Genomic DNA, 17,386 nt, shown 5'->3' with positions numbered 1-17,386 from the left:
GACTATCGTTTTCATCAATTGGTAATTTCTTACAATCTTTACAATTATGATGGGATAAAAATTTTTTACATAAATATCCATTAATATAATAAACTGCATTCGACTCAGTGAATTGATGGATATCTGATTGCGCAGCCGAGTCGACAAGGTCAGTGTTTGTAATACAAATGTCGTTATACGACGCACTGGGAGTAACATCTTCAGATCGGATATCTGTAATGCAACTCAATTTTGCTAATATATGATCTGTATCTGCTTCGCAATTGCTCAAGTTGGAAATTTTCGTCAAATGTGTTATCAAAATATGCCTTAATCCTGATTTGAATTGCATGGGAGATGGATACATCGAACAGCCGTGCTGTTGTCTTACGGTGGAAAAAAGATTTTCTAAAGGATCCTGGTTTAACCGTCGCGTACACAAATGTTTTATATTGTAATTCACTGATAAATCTTCAAAAAGCTATAGTACAGCACTAACCGTCAATTGAAGACTTCCAAGCACGGAGGTTGTCGTCCCGTAACAAACTCAGCTGTCTCGAAATTTTTCAACATTGAATTCAGATATTCCACATGCTCTGATTCTGATGAGATGGCGTAATTTGATTTTTGTGGAAGATTTTTTTTCAATAGTGAAGAATTGAGAGAATCGAATAATTTGTCCATGTCTGTTATAAATTGAGCAGTCATACTACAGTTAGTGCTATATTTTTCCGGAAAGATCGTTTTATAAACCAGGTGTGCTGTGTACATAGACTCGGAAAATATTTGCGCAGCTAACGAAACACGCATCTTGCTCCATTTACCTAGCTTAAAATGTTTTTCACTAATTTTTGGCAGCAAGTTCAATGGATTGCTCTTACTAAAATGGAAAACCGTACAAATTTCTTTTCAATCCACTAATCCGTTTTTGTATAGTAATACTTCATTCATCAAATCATTGCGGATTGACTTGAGTAAATGAGGTGGATCATAAAGTACATATATTTTCCTTGATTTCTTGGATCCTGATCAAATATAACACTTTTTACGATCAGGCCCTGTTCGGAAACCTTGTCAATTGAATCGAGAAATTAATGACGAATTTTGGGAGAGTTCCCTGTGCTACCTAAAAAATAATACCATATGACTTGCTTAACATTTTTATCAACCCACGTAAGCATTGCAACCACAGCAGATTTTGCAACTTGTGGATCACGTACTTCACCATCGTCAGCATATCCAATGAACTTGTCCGAATGTGGATCGTAATGCACCTCTTGTGTGAGATTGATTTCGTCGAGTATTAAAGAAACTATTTTGTCATTTTAAGGAGCTTGTCTGAACTTAGCTTTCAGTGAATTTAATACAGATTTGTTTAAGCCTGGATAAATTGGAAATTTTGATTGATAGTTCCTGAGAGTACGCTCTGACGGTAAATTCAGAAATTTTTTCAAATATTTACGTGCCTTAGGGGAGTGATATAGAATAGACAAAGCAATATCTTTTAGATTGTCGGCATACCGCTTCCCATATTTGTTAAGTCCGGCTAAACGCAGTTGCGTTTCAAATAAAATTTTAGCTTCTTTAAATAAAAATGGGGCACTATCTTGGATTATTGATTCTATTTTTTGCTCTGATAGTTTCTTCTTTTGCTTCACTGTTGGATTGCTTTGATGCCTTACCCTGTATATTTTACTACGCAGACGAGATATTGATCGTCGCTGGGTTCCGATGCGTAATGTTTTTGGAGTGATGTTCATCTCTGTTTTTTGTGAAGTATCACTATGGAGAGCTTTTGGTGTGACAGGCTGTTTATTCTGTGGTCTTGGCAATACCTTCCCTTCTGCTAGAATCTCATGTGTTACCTTCACGTCAAACGCAGCAGAAACTGTTATTGGAAGAAAAAATAAGTAACATAAATGAAATAAAAAATATCAAAAAACATCAAATTTGATATCATCATCATAGAGTGGGGTAAATATCTTTATTTTTCAGTGAACATCACTATTTATGTTGGATACATAATTTGCAAAACTACAAAATTACAGATTTCATCTATGGATTCTTGGAATGATAATATAAATTTACAATTTCATTTTACTGTGTATAATGCAGCTAGATTTTTATGAAATGTCGTTATTGGATCCTCAATTGACGTTTCTACACTTATTTTATAACAAATATGTATAAAATGATTGTAATCGTTGATTATTTGTGAATATTACATGTGTTTTTCCATGTCGACATTAATTTGCAGATCATGTACATGGAAACAATTTTAGTGTATAAATTAAATGTAGAATTATTAGCGTAGAGTATATTATATCAGTGTAGAGTTATAGTTCAATTAATTTTTACCATTCATTTCATTTGTCTGATTTTCGTTCTCTTCTGGTTCATTCATCGCCATATCTTCATCAACAGATGCTTAAGGCTCCTTTAAGTAGTATAACAAGGAGAGTTCTGAGTACAAACACCTTCCTTACCGATCGATCCGCTCCGCGCATCCCAGACGCAAACCCTTCAAGGTTACCCCCACTCTCGTCAGATAAAACGTGCTCTGCCGTACCGACTTGAGTTCAAAAACGTGCAACCTTAGCGACGGTTGTATCGGTCGACGGTAAGAATCGCACTACCTTACCGACAATTCTCATCGGTAGAAGGTCAAAATCGTGCTGATTTAGCGACCGTAGGTTAGAGTCTCTATGTGGTGCTTGCCTGCCAACGTAGAGGGCGCAGCAAGGGCGTGAACTTTTTTGCCGACCTGGATGTCGGTTACCCGTTCCGCATTCTTTTCCCACGATAGGACTGTTGATGTGTAATATCAACCACTTCGGATTCTTCTCCCACGGTAGGACTGCGGATGCGTAACATCAACCACCCCACATTCCTTTCCCACGTTATCAACCACGCGACATTCCAAAATTGATGGTTCTGAGAATTGTTTTTCATTGACACGAATGCCGGTTTGATATCGACCACGTTACATTCTTTTTGGCTTGTAACTGTCATGTGAACTCAACGACGTAGTTTGAACGGGTTCAGTAAAGACCAGAGTGCAAGGTCGACCGATAGCCGCGGTACATTCAGAGCCATGGATCTGCGGTGCTGGGTTACTATCGCTCTAAGAATGCTGAAAGGTGCGCGCGCATACACAAACATGCAAAGTTGAATCTCACATAAGCTTTGTATTGGAAAAAATTCCCTCTCAAGAGCTAAGATGGAGGTAAGGGTGTAAAATTATTTCATGAATATTCTTTAAAAAACAGTTTTATTACGTACAATTTTTAGGGTATAGTTGACAATTACTTCACAACGATAGTACAATAATTCTATTCAACTGTATCATAACCAGGATGATATATTCGCCAGGAATGCGGGACCGTTCTTGTAGACGCTTCTGCGCAGTAATACAAATCGTACACCCTCGCCATCCGAACAATATGATGATTTTGTAGCCAATTTTGAAGTATCAAAACGTTTTGTGCTGCACAGATTGCGTTGGGTATTGTATGCACGTCACATCTTCGAGACACAGCTGAAATTTTTTGCAAGGTTCGAAGCGACGGACAGTCAAAGTCCAGCATATCGATGATTTGAACTTTCGGGAAAATTTTAAGCAACCAATCTCGTTTTTCTTCTCCTTTTACGTACACGGTTTCAGCTTTGCACAGCCTGTCTTCAATGGCCCACTCAACTTCCTCAAACGGTATGGTTCCACAGCTCCAAGGTAAACCGTGAAAATCGCGTTCTAACCAAGAATTTTGGCTTTTGTATTTGACGTTCAGTAATTCCCATTCGTAAAGTGACTTGAAGAAAAACATTAATGGAGATGCTTCCGAGCAGATTAAAATTATAGCCAAGTCTTTCAATGTGAAGGTATTGTTGAAAGGTCTACGAAAGCCTTGTATATCAATGATAAGCTCCATCTTTGAACTGTGCGAGATAGTGGGAACGGGTCAGCTTTTATACCAACTTTTTCACCTCACCACTGAGCTGAGCTGAGCTGGTTGTATTCGACAATACGATCGTGAAGAATCAAGCAGTACGCCGATGTTTCAGCGGGAAAGTTGGCTTTAGCCTCAATTTCAAGACGGATGTCAACAGGTCGGTACTCCGAAGATTCGTTTAGTTTCGAACAGTGGATAACGAATAATGGGACGTCTCAAAGGAATTCACTCTTAGTGAGCAACGGCTCGGGGTTCTTGTCATCGTAGGTAGCTTGGAAGTTTGCGTACATCTCGTACAGGAGCGCGTACAGATTACGACTCATGTAAAGGTTCAGGTAACCGTCCGGATAAGATTGAGAGTTTAAAAATAGCTTGACGTCCGTGATATTGCAATGATCGAAATGACTTGCCTTCTTGCCGGTCTTGTTCTTTCTACTTGTTTGGAAACCCAAAATGACGTACCGAGGTTTTTCAAGCTGAGTAGAAATTTTCACAGTCCAAACGTGTTTCGATATTGTGGGAAGTAAGGGATATTCATACAATTCCCAACTGCGAAAGCTCATCAAAATAGGCGGATCTCTCTGAATGAAATTTAGTAGGTCAACTTTTTTCTGATCCGCGAGTTTCAAATACGGTATCTGCCGATCCACTGCATTGATCGTGATTTTAAATTCCTCCTCTTGAGTCTGCATGATTGCGTTGACGTCAGTTTTTGATCTCGTCAAAATTGATTCATGTTTAGCATTGACAACGATCATGCGGTAGTCTTCAACGAAACCCAATATCATGCTGAGTGGTATCAATGCGTAAAAATTACTCTCGGCATCGGTTAATTTTTTCTTTTCTTCTACATCAAGCCATCCAGCGTTCTCCATCAGCCAAGTCTGACCAGGGTGCAGGGAAGCGTAACCTTTCATGAGACTTATCAAGCCGACGTTCTTGCTTCTATCAATCTCAACTGCATTAATTTCGTAGCAAATTTCTTAGAACAGATGACAGATCGCGTTGTTTACGAGCTGTGTGTTCACAGTAGCTGTACCATCAGGTTTGAGGAGTCGTCCATGGATATGTACCGAATTTTTGCTGGGTAATATGTATAAATCCTGATGCTGAACGGTGATTCGAATTTCATTGCTGTTATTAAGAGCTGTTATTAAGATTTCTTCCTCCATGGTACATAGAAGATAATAAAACAGTAAAATCGAATTTTTAGTTGTTGGTAATTCCTCTTCCAAAAGGTGTCAGTTTCAGATCCGGAGCTATCAGGAACTCCACGTTTCATGGTATTGACGGTTTCAGAATCGATCGATGACTAACCTGATCGTGGCATGCCGACTTACTGATATACTTACTCTTTGACAGTCTGTTATATACAATTCCCATCGTTTATTGCGATTTGTTATGTAGTATCACAGGAATAACTTCTCCACGAAAATTAACCAGGTCTCCGTCTTGATTCACTAACCGGAGCTGAACGTGATCTACGGTCCTGACGGTGATCGGAAGGTAAATGACGTGCGACGGTACTTTAACGATCTTATATCCTGGTGGGACAGTCGGGAAAAGCTCGTGAATAGTGTGTACTTTGTGTCCATTGACGTAGGCGCCCGTTGTAATGCTGCACTCGACTCGCAACGTGTTGACCTTGAGTATAGTTACACGCACGTCTGATTCATGAGTTTCATCAACCTCCAATACACGTGGTGTGAATCCCGAAAGTTGAGCAATGTAATCATTCGGCTCAAGGTCAATCGTGTTGTTGCACGTAATTTCACTGCGTAATGTATTATTGTTGGGTTTGATGGCGAGCCTGATATCTGTATTTCTTAGCACGTTTTGAAGATACTTCTCTATGTCCTCGATCTCGTAGCTGCCGGTAGATTGGTGATTACTTTGGCAGCTACGTGAATTTTATTGTGACCAACATCAACGTTAGGAATCGACTTGAAGGTTAACAATTCTACCAAGCCAAGAGCATAACTTTTATCACGAGCAAGTTTGATCGGTGGGAAATATTGTCCCTCTAGAATCGAAGAGGTTTCCAAAATCGTTGACGTCTACGAATCATCCATGACTGCGAGTGGTAGACTGACTTTGATGAATCACGCACCATGTTTATATAGCTCACCACTTAGAAATTTCAGACACAAGTGTCCGCATTCAAATGTATCATAATCTTGGCACCTTTCATGATTGTATTCAACACTACTAACGCCGAGGTATTTTATGAGATCTGAGGGTGGTTGAAGGTTGCCAAAACTGTCAAAGTAATCAATATTATTGTCGCGGTTCTTGTATGCAACCCAGTGTGTTCCCGGACCGTCTTTGTCGTCACGGTTAATTATAGCTGACTCGTTTTTTCGTAGACCGTTTTCGGGCATTTCGTTTCGCATGAAAACCCCGCGGATATGCGGAACCTTGAAGATTTTTGCATATTTCAACAAGTCCCAATCAGTCAACGCTCGACGTGGTAGCATCGCATCTAGTTTTTCGAAAGATGGAGACCAATACCTGTTTTGTACGGTTCATATGAAGCCCTTTGCCCAACGCGAAAGCTTCCATAGTTTTGTTGTGTCATTTGCTCTCCGCCAGTCCTCGTCTAGCAGCACTTACATCGTTCACAGCTTTTGCTATACCTGCCGCACCACCGGCCAACGCGCCTGTAGCACCAAGTCCAGCGAAAATAGGAATCAGAAACGGTAGAAAATCACCGACTTTTAAAGGTATTGGTGGGACACGAGGTGTTCGCACTTTACATTCACCACCCGCTTTTTTAACGGCGATCTCAGCTCCCTTCAGCGCAGATTCGATGGCTACTTTTGCATAGTTGCTTGGAACCACAGAACTTTTTGCAGCATTCATAATTTTTCTCGAGGTCTCATTTTTTGATTTTTGAATTCCCATTCCGAGTTTTGATTTTACTTTCATTGTATTAGCTATTGCCCAAGCGGCTGCCTTCTTACCCAAATTTGCGTCCTTTGCCAAAACCCGTTTCCAAGCTTTCTCAGCCAACAACCTCTCAGCCTCGTTTCTAACTTCAAGATTTTCACGATTCTGCGAGTAAGCAATGTTGTGGTCCTTGCAAGCTGCGTCGAGAAGATTGATTTCCGGATCACCCCGCGCCAGTCTCTTTGTTAATTTTGTACCAGGCCTACAGTACTGATAACCAGGTACATACAATTCAACCCGAAGGCTGTTGATGATTTCATTCACCAGACCCTTGCCACGATGTTGCCACCTGCTGCTTCGTTCACCTCTGTACGCGATCATGTTCGCGCGTTGACTGGAGAAAAATGCTTTAAAACTGGATATTTATAACAAATCCGATCAGTCATGTCCGAGATGCGGTTTGAGAACAACCGACTAAGCTGCCCGTGATGAATTTCGACAAATTTTCGAAGCAAAATGTCAAAAAGCACAAACGGCACGGTAAATTACTCGCGAATAGTGTACGTGCAATATTCTGTGGACCGTCGAATTGTGGTAAAACCAATGCGTTGCTCACACTTATAACCCGTCCCAACAGACTCAGATTTGAAAATATCTACATCTACTTAAAATCTCTCAACCAACCTGAATACCAATTGTTGAAGCAATTCCTGGACCATGTTGAGAATACGGAGTATTTTGCGTTGACCGAGCGTAAGCAAGTGATTACACCGGAAGAAGCACGGCCCAACTCAATCATCACATTTGACGATGTAGCGTGCGAGAAGCAGGACAATATTAGAGCCTACTTTTACATGGGTAGACATCACGACGTTGACTGTTTCTATCTCTGTCAGACTTACGCGCGTCTTCCCAAACATCTCGTGCGCGACAACGTAAACTTATGAACGATATGAACCTGAGACACGTTCACAACGACCATGTAAACATCGTTATGTCTTACACAGAGTTTAAATGTGTGTGCTTCGTCTGCTGAAACGGTGAGAAGTACGGGTTTCTGGTGACCGACAAAGACAGTGAGCTCAACGAAGGACGATACGGGAGGGGATTCGATTGTTTTGTTAGCCTGAAAAAGAAATAAAATCTAACGTTTTCAAGCGAGAGACGCAGTAGCGTTGCAGACTCAGTTGCGTCAACATGCAGAGCTCTGAAATTTCCAAGCAAGAAGATATCCTACATCGGATCGCTCAAGCAACTGCTGCGATCCGTCGAAAACACAGATTGCTCAAGTCCGGCAAGAAATCTACGACTCAGAAATTAAGTGACGTTTTCACACCAGTTGTGACTCCGTTGCAAGAACTGGTGAATGTTACAAAAGATACTAAACCTGTAAAACAAAAGGTGGAAGAAATTAAAGGGGAAATAAAGCAGATGAAAAATGAAACAAAAAATGAAACTGTCTCGGAAATGGACAATTCCTTTGCTCCGGCAGGAGATGAAACAATCGTAGAAACACCGGTCGAGAAAGTCGAGGGTGAATACTTTGCACTGATGAGAGATGCAAAGACAGAAGGTAAATTGGACAACGTGTACGGTGTACGCGATCTCTCAAACGGACTAATAATTGGTGATTCGTTCATATCTTTTGGAAGTGACTACATTTGTATTGGCGATACGCTTTACCCGAAAATAAAGGGTTTGCCGGAACTTTTGTTCAAAAAGAAGCCTGACGGTTCTTCTGTGAGCGCCGGAGATCGGGAAAATTTTGAAAATATCATCCTCGCAACGAACGCTCATAAAAACTATTACTCATCCGATGGGGCTGTTCGAAACGATAAAAATTAAAAATTCAAAAATGTCATCGCCGAATTGATGGATTATTCCCCATCACCTCGCCGAAAGGGTAAAGGTCTACTTCCGCAAGCTATGATCACTCGACAAGGTGTTGAAACAAAATACGTTTGCTGGGAGGATCCGAACGAGTTAGTGTGGCGTCTTCGTTTACTCCTGGCATCTCAGGCAGCGGGAAATCCGAGTCACAATAACGAAATAATCTCCATTATCGAAGAGCTACACGACGCAGGAATCATTTGTTAAGCAGCTCCCATCATTTCTGCATTCATTACCGAGATGAGTGTCGACATGTTTGGACGGCATCTGGATAAAAACACGGCCGCGAGCACTCGCGGTCCTCCGGGTGTCGGATTTCGAATAACAGCGGACGGGCATTACGATATATGGAACAAGAGACTGTGCAATGTCGCAGATCCCGCGGAGCCGAACAATGCTGTAACCTTAGAAATCTTGAGACGAAAATTCAACATGCTGCAAAAACAAATCGACAACCTCGATCAAATGATCAAAGCTTCAGAGCTCACCACGGAGAAAGCCTTGGATACCTTTTACACAGACTTTAAAACAGGCAGAGACCTGTCGGTTCGAAACGCTATTGACATTTCTCAATTGGACACCCGACTAAGAGCGTTGCAATATGAACGAGAAAAAGCAAGCACTGGTGAAGGAACTGCATAAGCCTGCAGGCCGGAATTACCCGCGTCGACGTGTAGACGTGCGCGGCATCGACGAAACCTGGCAACAGTGCTGCCAGAAAGCGGGTAAAAAGTACCCCTTCCACAGATCCCGCGCATGATTTCACACAACGTCAGCGGTGTACGTCGGTGTGTCGGGATGGCGACGGAAGCCGAACGATGCCGAGTCAGCTGACAAATCGAGGTGAAATGTTCCCCTACCAAGCAATAAAGAGAGCGTACACACACAACGTCACACAGCTGTGTTGTGTGTGTGCGCTCTCTTCATTGCTTGGTAGGGGAACATTTCCCCTCGATTTGTCAGCTGACTCGGCATCGTTCGGCTTCCGTCGCCATCCCGACACACCGACGTGCACCGTTGACGTTGTGTGAGATGCGCGCAAGCTGCTAGGGAAGGGGTACTTTTTACCCGCTTTCTGGCAGCACTGCCTGGCAAGCGGATCTTGTTGATATGACGTCATACGCTGGACGAAACAAAGGCTACAAGTACATGCTCACAGTCTTTGATATTTTTTCAAAGTATGCGTGGGCTGTACCGATAAAGAGCAAGTCTGGAGATGATGTTACGAAGGCAATGGAATCTGTGCTTGTTCTAGGACGGGTGCCGAAAAATTTACACGTCAACAGAGGAACGGAATTTTACAACTTGAAATTTAAATCGCTTACAACACGTTACGGAATCAAACTTCACTCTACGTACAGTAATTTGGAGGCATTGATCTGTGAACATTTCAATCGTACGCTAAAAGGTAAAGTGTGGACACAGTTCAGCATGCAAGGAAGCTACAAGTGGCTCGACATCTTATCTGATTTGATTTCAGCTTACAACAACGCCAAACACCGAACCGTAAGATTGAAACCGTCGGATGTCACCGTTGCAAACGAAAGGCTGTTATTACGTCAGGCGTACGGAGAGCTTCGAGCGGTACCTGACATATCAGCAAAATTCAAATCCGGCGACAAAGTTTGAATTAGCAAATTCAAAAATGTCTTCGAGAAAGGTTACTCTCCCAATTGGTCGACTGAAATTTCTCCGATAACTCGAGTGGGAAATACTCATCCTGTGACGTACAAGCTTAAAGATTACCGATATCGACCCATCGCTGCTGGTTTCTACAAACAAGAGCTCCTCAAGGTTGAACATCCGGATATCTATCTGGTGAAAAAGGTGCTCAAGAAGCGTGGAAGAAAAATGTACGTTGACTGGTTAGGTTTTGACAATACACACAACAGTTGGATAAACGAATCGGACATGTAACATTGAATAAATGAATTTTTTGTAAAAACGTATGTGCCTCTTTATTTTATACCCGACACAGAACAAGTATGCATCGTTACTTTTCAGACAATCGACAGACATATGCATTGTTGTACAATTTTTCATATTTCGGAGCGTTCTTATTCACTATCCTACAAAATAATATTTTATACATCATGTTACAGTCATAAATTAAAAAGCTAAGGTGCAGGCTTGTAGCCCCACGGAAGCGGGTCGGTTGTGTTTTGAAACACGATCCGCTTGCCGTCTTTCCAGCTCAGTGCCACTTTCTGCTGTTTTACGGTGTATACCTCGTGCTTTCGACTTAATATCAAATGCTGATTTCTAGACAAATTTTCACAGTTCAAAACACATTCCAAATAATCGTTGAAAGTTATTTTTCTCAACGCTGATCCTTTGACACCTTTGGCACGTTTATTGTCTTTCTCATCTCCCAAGACTCGGAATACGTACAATTTAGCTCTTTATCCTACAAGTTCCAGCATTATTTTTCCGTTATTCTCATCTTTCATCAAGCCGAGAACTGTTTTGTTCGCTAGAGGCATTCCATAAACGTTGTCAAGCGGATAATCAGACGCATCCTCCTTCATATGTTCGTATACGTCGGGGACGGTAAAATTGTAAATCAAACTGTCGGTATCCGTATACATTAATTTTGCTCGGTTTCCAAATTTCCGATGATTATAATTTTAATGAAAATCGTAGATGTATGTTTTAGCCAGATCCATTATGGAGAAACCTGCATACAATGGTTTATTCAACTTGACTTTCGTCTTACTCATTTCGACGATAATCATCTCTTTGTCGAAAAGGGTGCAGCTGTGAAAATTAGGTTCGGTTATAGTAGCTCTAGCACCGTATCTTCCATCCCATTTCGTGATCAGCCTGACATCTCTATACTTCCTAACATTTTCCATTGTTTTGCCAAAAACTGCGTTGTTCATCAGTTTGTCAAAATTTTTCTCGAATTCATTGTGAGAGTTCTTCCGCAAATCGGTATTCAAATCTGTACATTTTTTGAGCCACGGGGTTTGCCTGAATTTAAGAACTCTGTGAATTTTGAGTAATTTTAAGCCTAATTGTAAGCATTGTTTCAAAACGCTGTAGTGAAGAACGTAGTTTTTCTTGGAAAATAGCGTGGGCGTCAATTTTGGCTGTTTATTGGTCGAAATCGGAGGTACATAGTGCTCCGGACACAATGGTAAATCCTTATGAGTTTCATGCAGTTCCGCAGGATATTCCAAATCTACCTCCAGCATGTAACCGAACTCCGCATCGTCCTAGATGGTAAGAACGTCGCATTGTCTTAAGTCTGATACCCATTCGAAGGAACTGTATGGAAGAGCAAAGCTCATAGCAGCACCGTACAAATTATTAACGTCAAAGTATATGAGATAAGATTCTTCGACCTCAGGATCGAATTCCTCTTGCATATATCTATTGTTGGCCTTTGCCTATCTGTTCGAGCACTGTGACACACCACCTCGAATACCTTTTTCGATAAACATAACCATATCTATGTCGGTGAGAAGCTCGAGCTCGATGTCGGTACACTTTAACATCGCATCAAACGACAAACCGGGCGCGGTGTAATAATGTAACGGATCCAGGTTGTACGTTGTCCAACAGCTCTGTAAATACAAGTACGAATACTCTCCCAAAGTTTGAACGTTAAAAGTTTGCCAAACTTTACATGCATGTGCATAGTCGTCGTCTGATATATCCCGATCATTTAATTTTGAGTAAAATTGTTGTTTGGATGGTAGCCGTGTGTCCTCGAGCTTCTCCTAACTGTCTATGTATTCGTACGGGAACACTCTTTTTCTGGTCAATAACTGAAATTTATCTGAGCTATGATAAAATTTTCGTGTGATTGATTTTTGATCATCACCAAGATACGTTGCTAATTTCTCAAGACTACTGAGCATGAAACGGTACGAATCTATGAATCTAAACTTTATATCTGTCCCCTTGACATATTTTCTAAAAGAAATGTACTTTTCTTTATTTTCGGGTAGAAGCTCAATTAAGTCCTCGAACAATGTAGCCAGTGCTTTGATCAGAAAATGCGAATCGTAACCCGACAGATTGTGGAATATCACTGGGATAGTGTGCGAATTTTGGTAATTTAAATCGCAACCTCGATGAGCAGCACCACGGTACTTTCCCGTGAAATGGCAGTGATCACGATATTTCACGTCTGAGGGTGTGAACGGTTTTTCACAAATGTTTTACAACACTGTTGTTGAATGAAATTCGTTGATTTGATTGAAATTGAGCTGTTCCATCGGTACAATAGTTTTGAAATAAACTTTCAACGAATGTGCCAATTCTGCTAACAAATTCACAAAACATTGAATGCAAGTCTCTCCACGATTAATTTTGAATTTTGAGAGCGAATCGTCAAACGCACAATGTAGATAGTAAGCTATACGATACGGAAGATGCTTTTGATAAATTGTTCTTGTACCCATCTTTTTGAGCGTGGGTTACAATAAACATTCTGGATCCGCATAAATGCAGAATGGAACGGTTTCTTTGTGCTTGAAATTTTTGAATTTCAGTATCTTTTCCTCCTCTGTAGGTAGAATAACTTTGGTTTTGTTTAAATTCATGCAACCTACATTGTGCTTTGTCAAACATCTTTCAGATTGAAAGTGAGTCAAACATCTATCGCACAACCAAATACGACCATTACGTTCAAAAATTTGAGAACTTGGTAATCGAGACAGATTTTGAATACAAGTAAAATGAAAGATTCTATTTTTTCTCAGAATTAACCATATCAACATCATCGTCATCGTCAGTGATTTCAGTTTCTATCGCTAAAAGATGAATTACAGGTTTGTCAGACTTGTTTCGGCTCAAATAAATGGGTACAATTTCACTGCGCGTTTGTTTTTCCATACTATCTATACCATAGACGTTGATTGAAAGTTTCTCAAATTTTGGAATCCGGTCTAAAGACATTGGAAAAAGCAAACCTTCGTATTGTAGCACTGAGCTGAAGTACGGATATGAAGTAATTTCACTGAGATTGTTGTTGTCGGCTGGGAACAGAGCTGCGGTGACCGACCAAATAAAGCAAGACGATTCGCTGTTACGGATGTTGACGACAGCCTTCTTATCTTGAATATCTTTGGGTAGTGGTGTGTATGTGAAGACACCGCCTCGTAGTGGCACGTACTTGTTGATGTTGACAGTAAGATTCATAATTTCAAGTAACGACCAGCCTAAATCCTTTTCCGGGAAATCTTCCACCACCCACAAACGCTCCGTTGCGTTTTCGATGAACCATTCGTTGATGTCCATTGTCTGGAGGATGATTTCATTTCTCGTATTAAAAAATTTGAGCTCTTCCACCGTGCGATCATCTTTTCTAACCTCAAATTTACAAGCCAGGATAACGTTGGCTTTCAAGCTCCTGTCTTTCGTCAAAGCATTTTTTAGTCCTGTCACAGCTAGTACCTTTGCGTCCTCCAGAAATCTCTCCACATCTTTATGCTTCAGATTGACGATGGATCCAGTTCGAATTCTCCCCTCGGAAGCTGATTCCAAATCTTCCCAGTGAACTCGATCGCTTCTTCTTACTTTCCGTGTACCTCCACCCGTTTTGTGAAGCCGTTCGAATTTTTCCGCGAGCGCTTTCAAGAGTCCGAACGTTGTGATAATCTTTTCTCCAATCGATGAAGCCTTTCGCAAAATTTTGTTCAGAAGGCGAATACTTTGACTACCGAATTTCATCCGTTTTTGAATTTCTGCTGTTGATGATGATTTGTCCAAGATCTTGTACGCCGATTCCATAATATCGATCAATCACGAACACTTCGCGGATTCCATTTTGAGCTTTTTTCTCACGTATACTCGACAAGTTGAGACTTAATGATCGTTTGCATTGATGAGCGTCCTTTTTATAGGACAGCTGTACGTATGTTTGTGTATGCGCGCGCACCATTCAGCATTTTCAGAGCGATAGTAACCCAGCACCGCAGATCCATGGCTCTGAATGTACCGCGGCTATCGGTCGACCTTGCACTCTGGTCTAGACTGAACCCGTTCAAAATTCATCGTTGAGTTCACATGACAGTTACACACCTAAAAGAATGTCACGTGGTTGATATCCGAGTGAGTGAAAAACAATTTTCAGAACCATTAATTTTGGAATGTCGCGTGGTTGATAACGTGGGAAAGGAATGTGGGGTGGTTGATGTTACCCATCAGCAGTCCTACCGTGGGAAAAGAATTCGAAGTGGTTGATATCACACATCAACAGTCCTATCGTGGGAAAAGAATGCGGGATGGGTAACCGACATCCAGGTCGGTAAAAAAGTTCACGCCCCTGCTGCGCCCTCTACCGTTAGCAGGCGAGCACCACATAGAGACTCTGACCTTCGGTCGGTAAAACATTACGATTTTGATCTCTTCCGATAAGAATTGTCGGTAAGGCAGTGCGATTTCTACCGTCAACCGACACAACTGTCGGTACGGTTGCACGTTTTTGACCTCAAGTCGGTACGGCAGAGCACGTTTTATCTGACGAGAGTGGGGGTAACCTTCAAGGGCTTACGTCTCGGATGCGCGGAGCGGCTCGGTCGGTAAAGAAGGTGTTTGTACTCAGAACTCCCCTTGCTATACTACTCCTTTGCTACAGTCTTGCCCAATCTTGGTCCATCAGCTATAAATAAGATTGCAGAATAAAAACTTCAAAAGAATTCCAGAATACCGCTATTCTCAAAACAATAATATGTTAATGTGCAATGTCCACTTTACCTTTCACTCTTCCAGGGGACTTTAAAGTTGGAATACTGTTTTTACCTAGTAAACGACAAGGATGGCGTTTTCAAATATATTTCTCTTCAAAGTGATCCATACAAATATATAAATTTTCACCACCCTTAGTCACACCTGCAAATTCCAACCATTTTTCGCGGCTGCAACAAAATCGAATATTGAAATTAGAAAATATTTATTCACCTTTATCGTTGGATTTTTCGTACGGTATGTGACAAACATCAAGGAGGTTAGGTTCTATTTTGCTAGTAATCAAATTCTACTTACACTGCAGGGGTTCCTGCTATTCGAAAAAACGTATGTTTCCGGTCGGTTCTAGCATTCCTATTGCACCGTTTCACACCGCAGTACACAACCATATTCAATTTGAACAACTTAACTTTACACTGAATATTCGAATTCAGCTTTTCTGATACAACTTGTCTTGTTTGCAAATATTGCCGGTGTGTGAGTCACACACGTATGACGCGATGCACACATATGCAATTGGTTTGTCCTGCGACTCACCAGACGGCGCGCGCGACGGTGAGTACGCTTAGCTTCCACTCTATCCCATCCTCTTTAAAGAGAATCACGTGACGGCAGCACGCCGAAAATCGGCCGGGGTCGCGAGGAGCACCGCTTGACCCCGCACATTATACGTTCAGTTCACGTTCAAAACAGACGTGTAATTTTGTAATAGTTTTGTAATTTTTTATCGCACCTTGTATCAAATCTGTTTCCGCTCTATATCTGTATTCTACTTTATTTTCTATTCACGTAAGTGAGGTTTCCTTTGTTATTTTGTGCAGCTACGAAGTTATTTGCATCATATCTTGTCTATATCTTTTCTCTATTTTCTTTCTTATCTTTTCTCGCAGTTGCTCTGCGGGAGTCACGTGGGCTCGTATCTCTCCCTTTTCGTATCTGATACAGCAGATAACTTCGCGACTGGTTAGCACTTACTTGCTTACTTAATATAAATAAGTCATATAAGTCACCATCAGGTGACTATTGCCTGTTTCCCTGATTCAGCTTCCCCATAATTGACTCATTATTCCATACCGCTGAACAGAAGCATGTCACTATTTCTTTGATTACGCTTGACCAGAATATATTTCATTAGCTTACTGTATCTGAACTTGATAATTTATTGTTTTTTTGAAATGATTGGAAAATCAGTTAGCTTATAAATTCTTTCAGTTTTCCTTTGTCTCTAATTATTTTTTATCTATCCCTTTATCTTGGCTGTATCTTTCTTAATTTGACTATGCCTTGCCTTCTTACCTAATGTCTTTGGAATAATTATTATCGTAAGCATACTGCGCGCACGATCTTCTATCACCGCTCGGTATAACACGTCGTTCTTTGACTGGAGTATTGCGCCGTACCGAGTAACACCTTTACTTTACCGTTCTTCTCCTTGCCTGATACCGCTGTAAACTGTCACGTAGTTTTTCCGTAGCATTTCTAGTTTGTAATATACCGCGCTGCTGTCGTATCTATTCTTTTTTCTCGAGACGTTAAGAATATCTGTATTATCGTTTCTATTCCTTGCCGTTACCTTTTAATTATAGCACATATCGCAAACTAGACGTTAAGTAATTTCGCTATAATATTTATCTTGATGTCCATTTATTGAATACCTCTCTGAATCTATTATTACCTTTAATCATTACCTGAATTCCATATCACCTAATCAAGTTGTATCGCTTGCTTTCCGTATCATTTTCTATACCAATCCGCTTTACTTTTAAATCACATTGACTATTCGTCTATGTTGTGATAGCAAAATTTTCTCGCTATAATATTCTGCTTTCGCTTGAATTATTATCGGCTACTTTGAGGACTCTATACTGTGCATTGCATGATAGCCTACCTTATAAGCGATTATTGTAAGTCTTACAGACTGTTAATTCGTGTGATAGTATCGCGATTACACATGCCTCCCGGGCTTATCACACCGTCTC

The 17,386-nt window shown here is 40.9% G+C and overlaps 2 protein-coding genes across 3 annotated transcripts in view; both read right to left on the bottom strand.

Moving 5' to 3' along the window:
* LOC107217132 (transmembrane protein 8B-like) overlaps positions 1 to 17,386 on the bottom strand; it is a 557,855-nt gene that overhangs the window by 476,304 nt on the left and 64,165 nt on the right. The window lies entirely within an intron of this gene.
* On the bottom strand, positions 705 to 2,381 carry LOC124294160. The gene is made up of 2 exons (XM_046738349.1): positions 2,338 to 2,381; positions 705 to 1,867 (listed from the first exon to the last, which is right to left on the bottom strand). Exons 1-2 carry the CDS (start codon positions 2,342 to 2,344, stop codon positions 1,305 to 1,307), a joined length of 570 nt encoding a protein of 189 aa, XP_046594305.1. The 5' UTR covers positions 2,345 to 2,381; the 3' UTR covers positions 705 to 1,304.

This window comes from Neodiprion lecontei, chromosome 4, assembly GCF_021901455.1.
Source record: "Neodiprion lecontei isolate iyNeoLeco1 chromosome 4, iyNeoLeco1.1, whole genome shotgun sequence".
Classification (NCBI taxonomy): Eukaryota; Metazoa; Arthropoda; class Insecta; order Hymenoptera; family Diprionidae; genus Neodiprion; species Neodiprion lecontei.
This window is presented reverse-complemented; position numbering and strand designations above follow the sequence as displayed.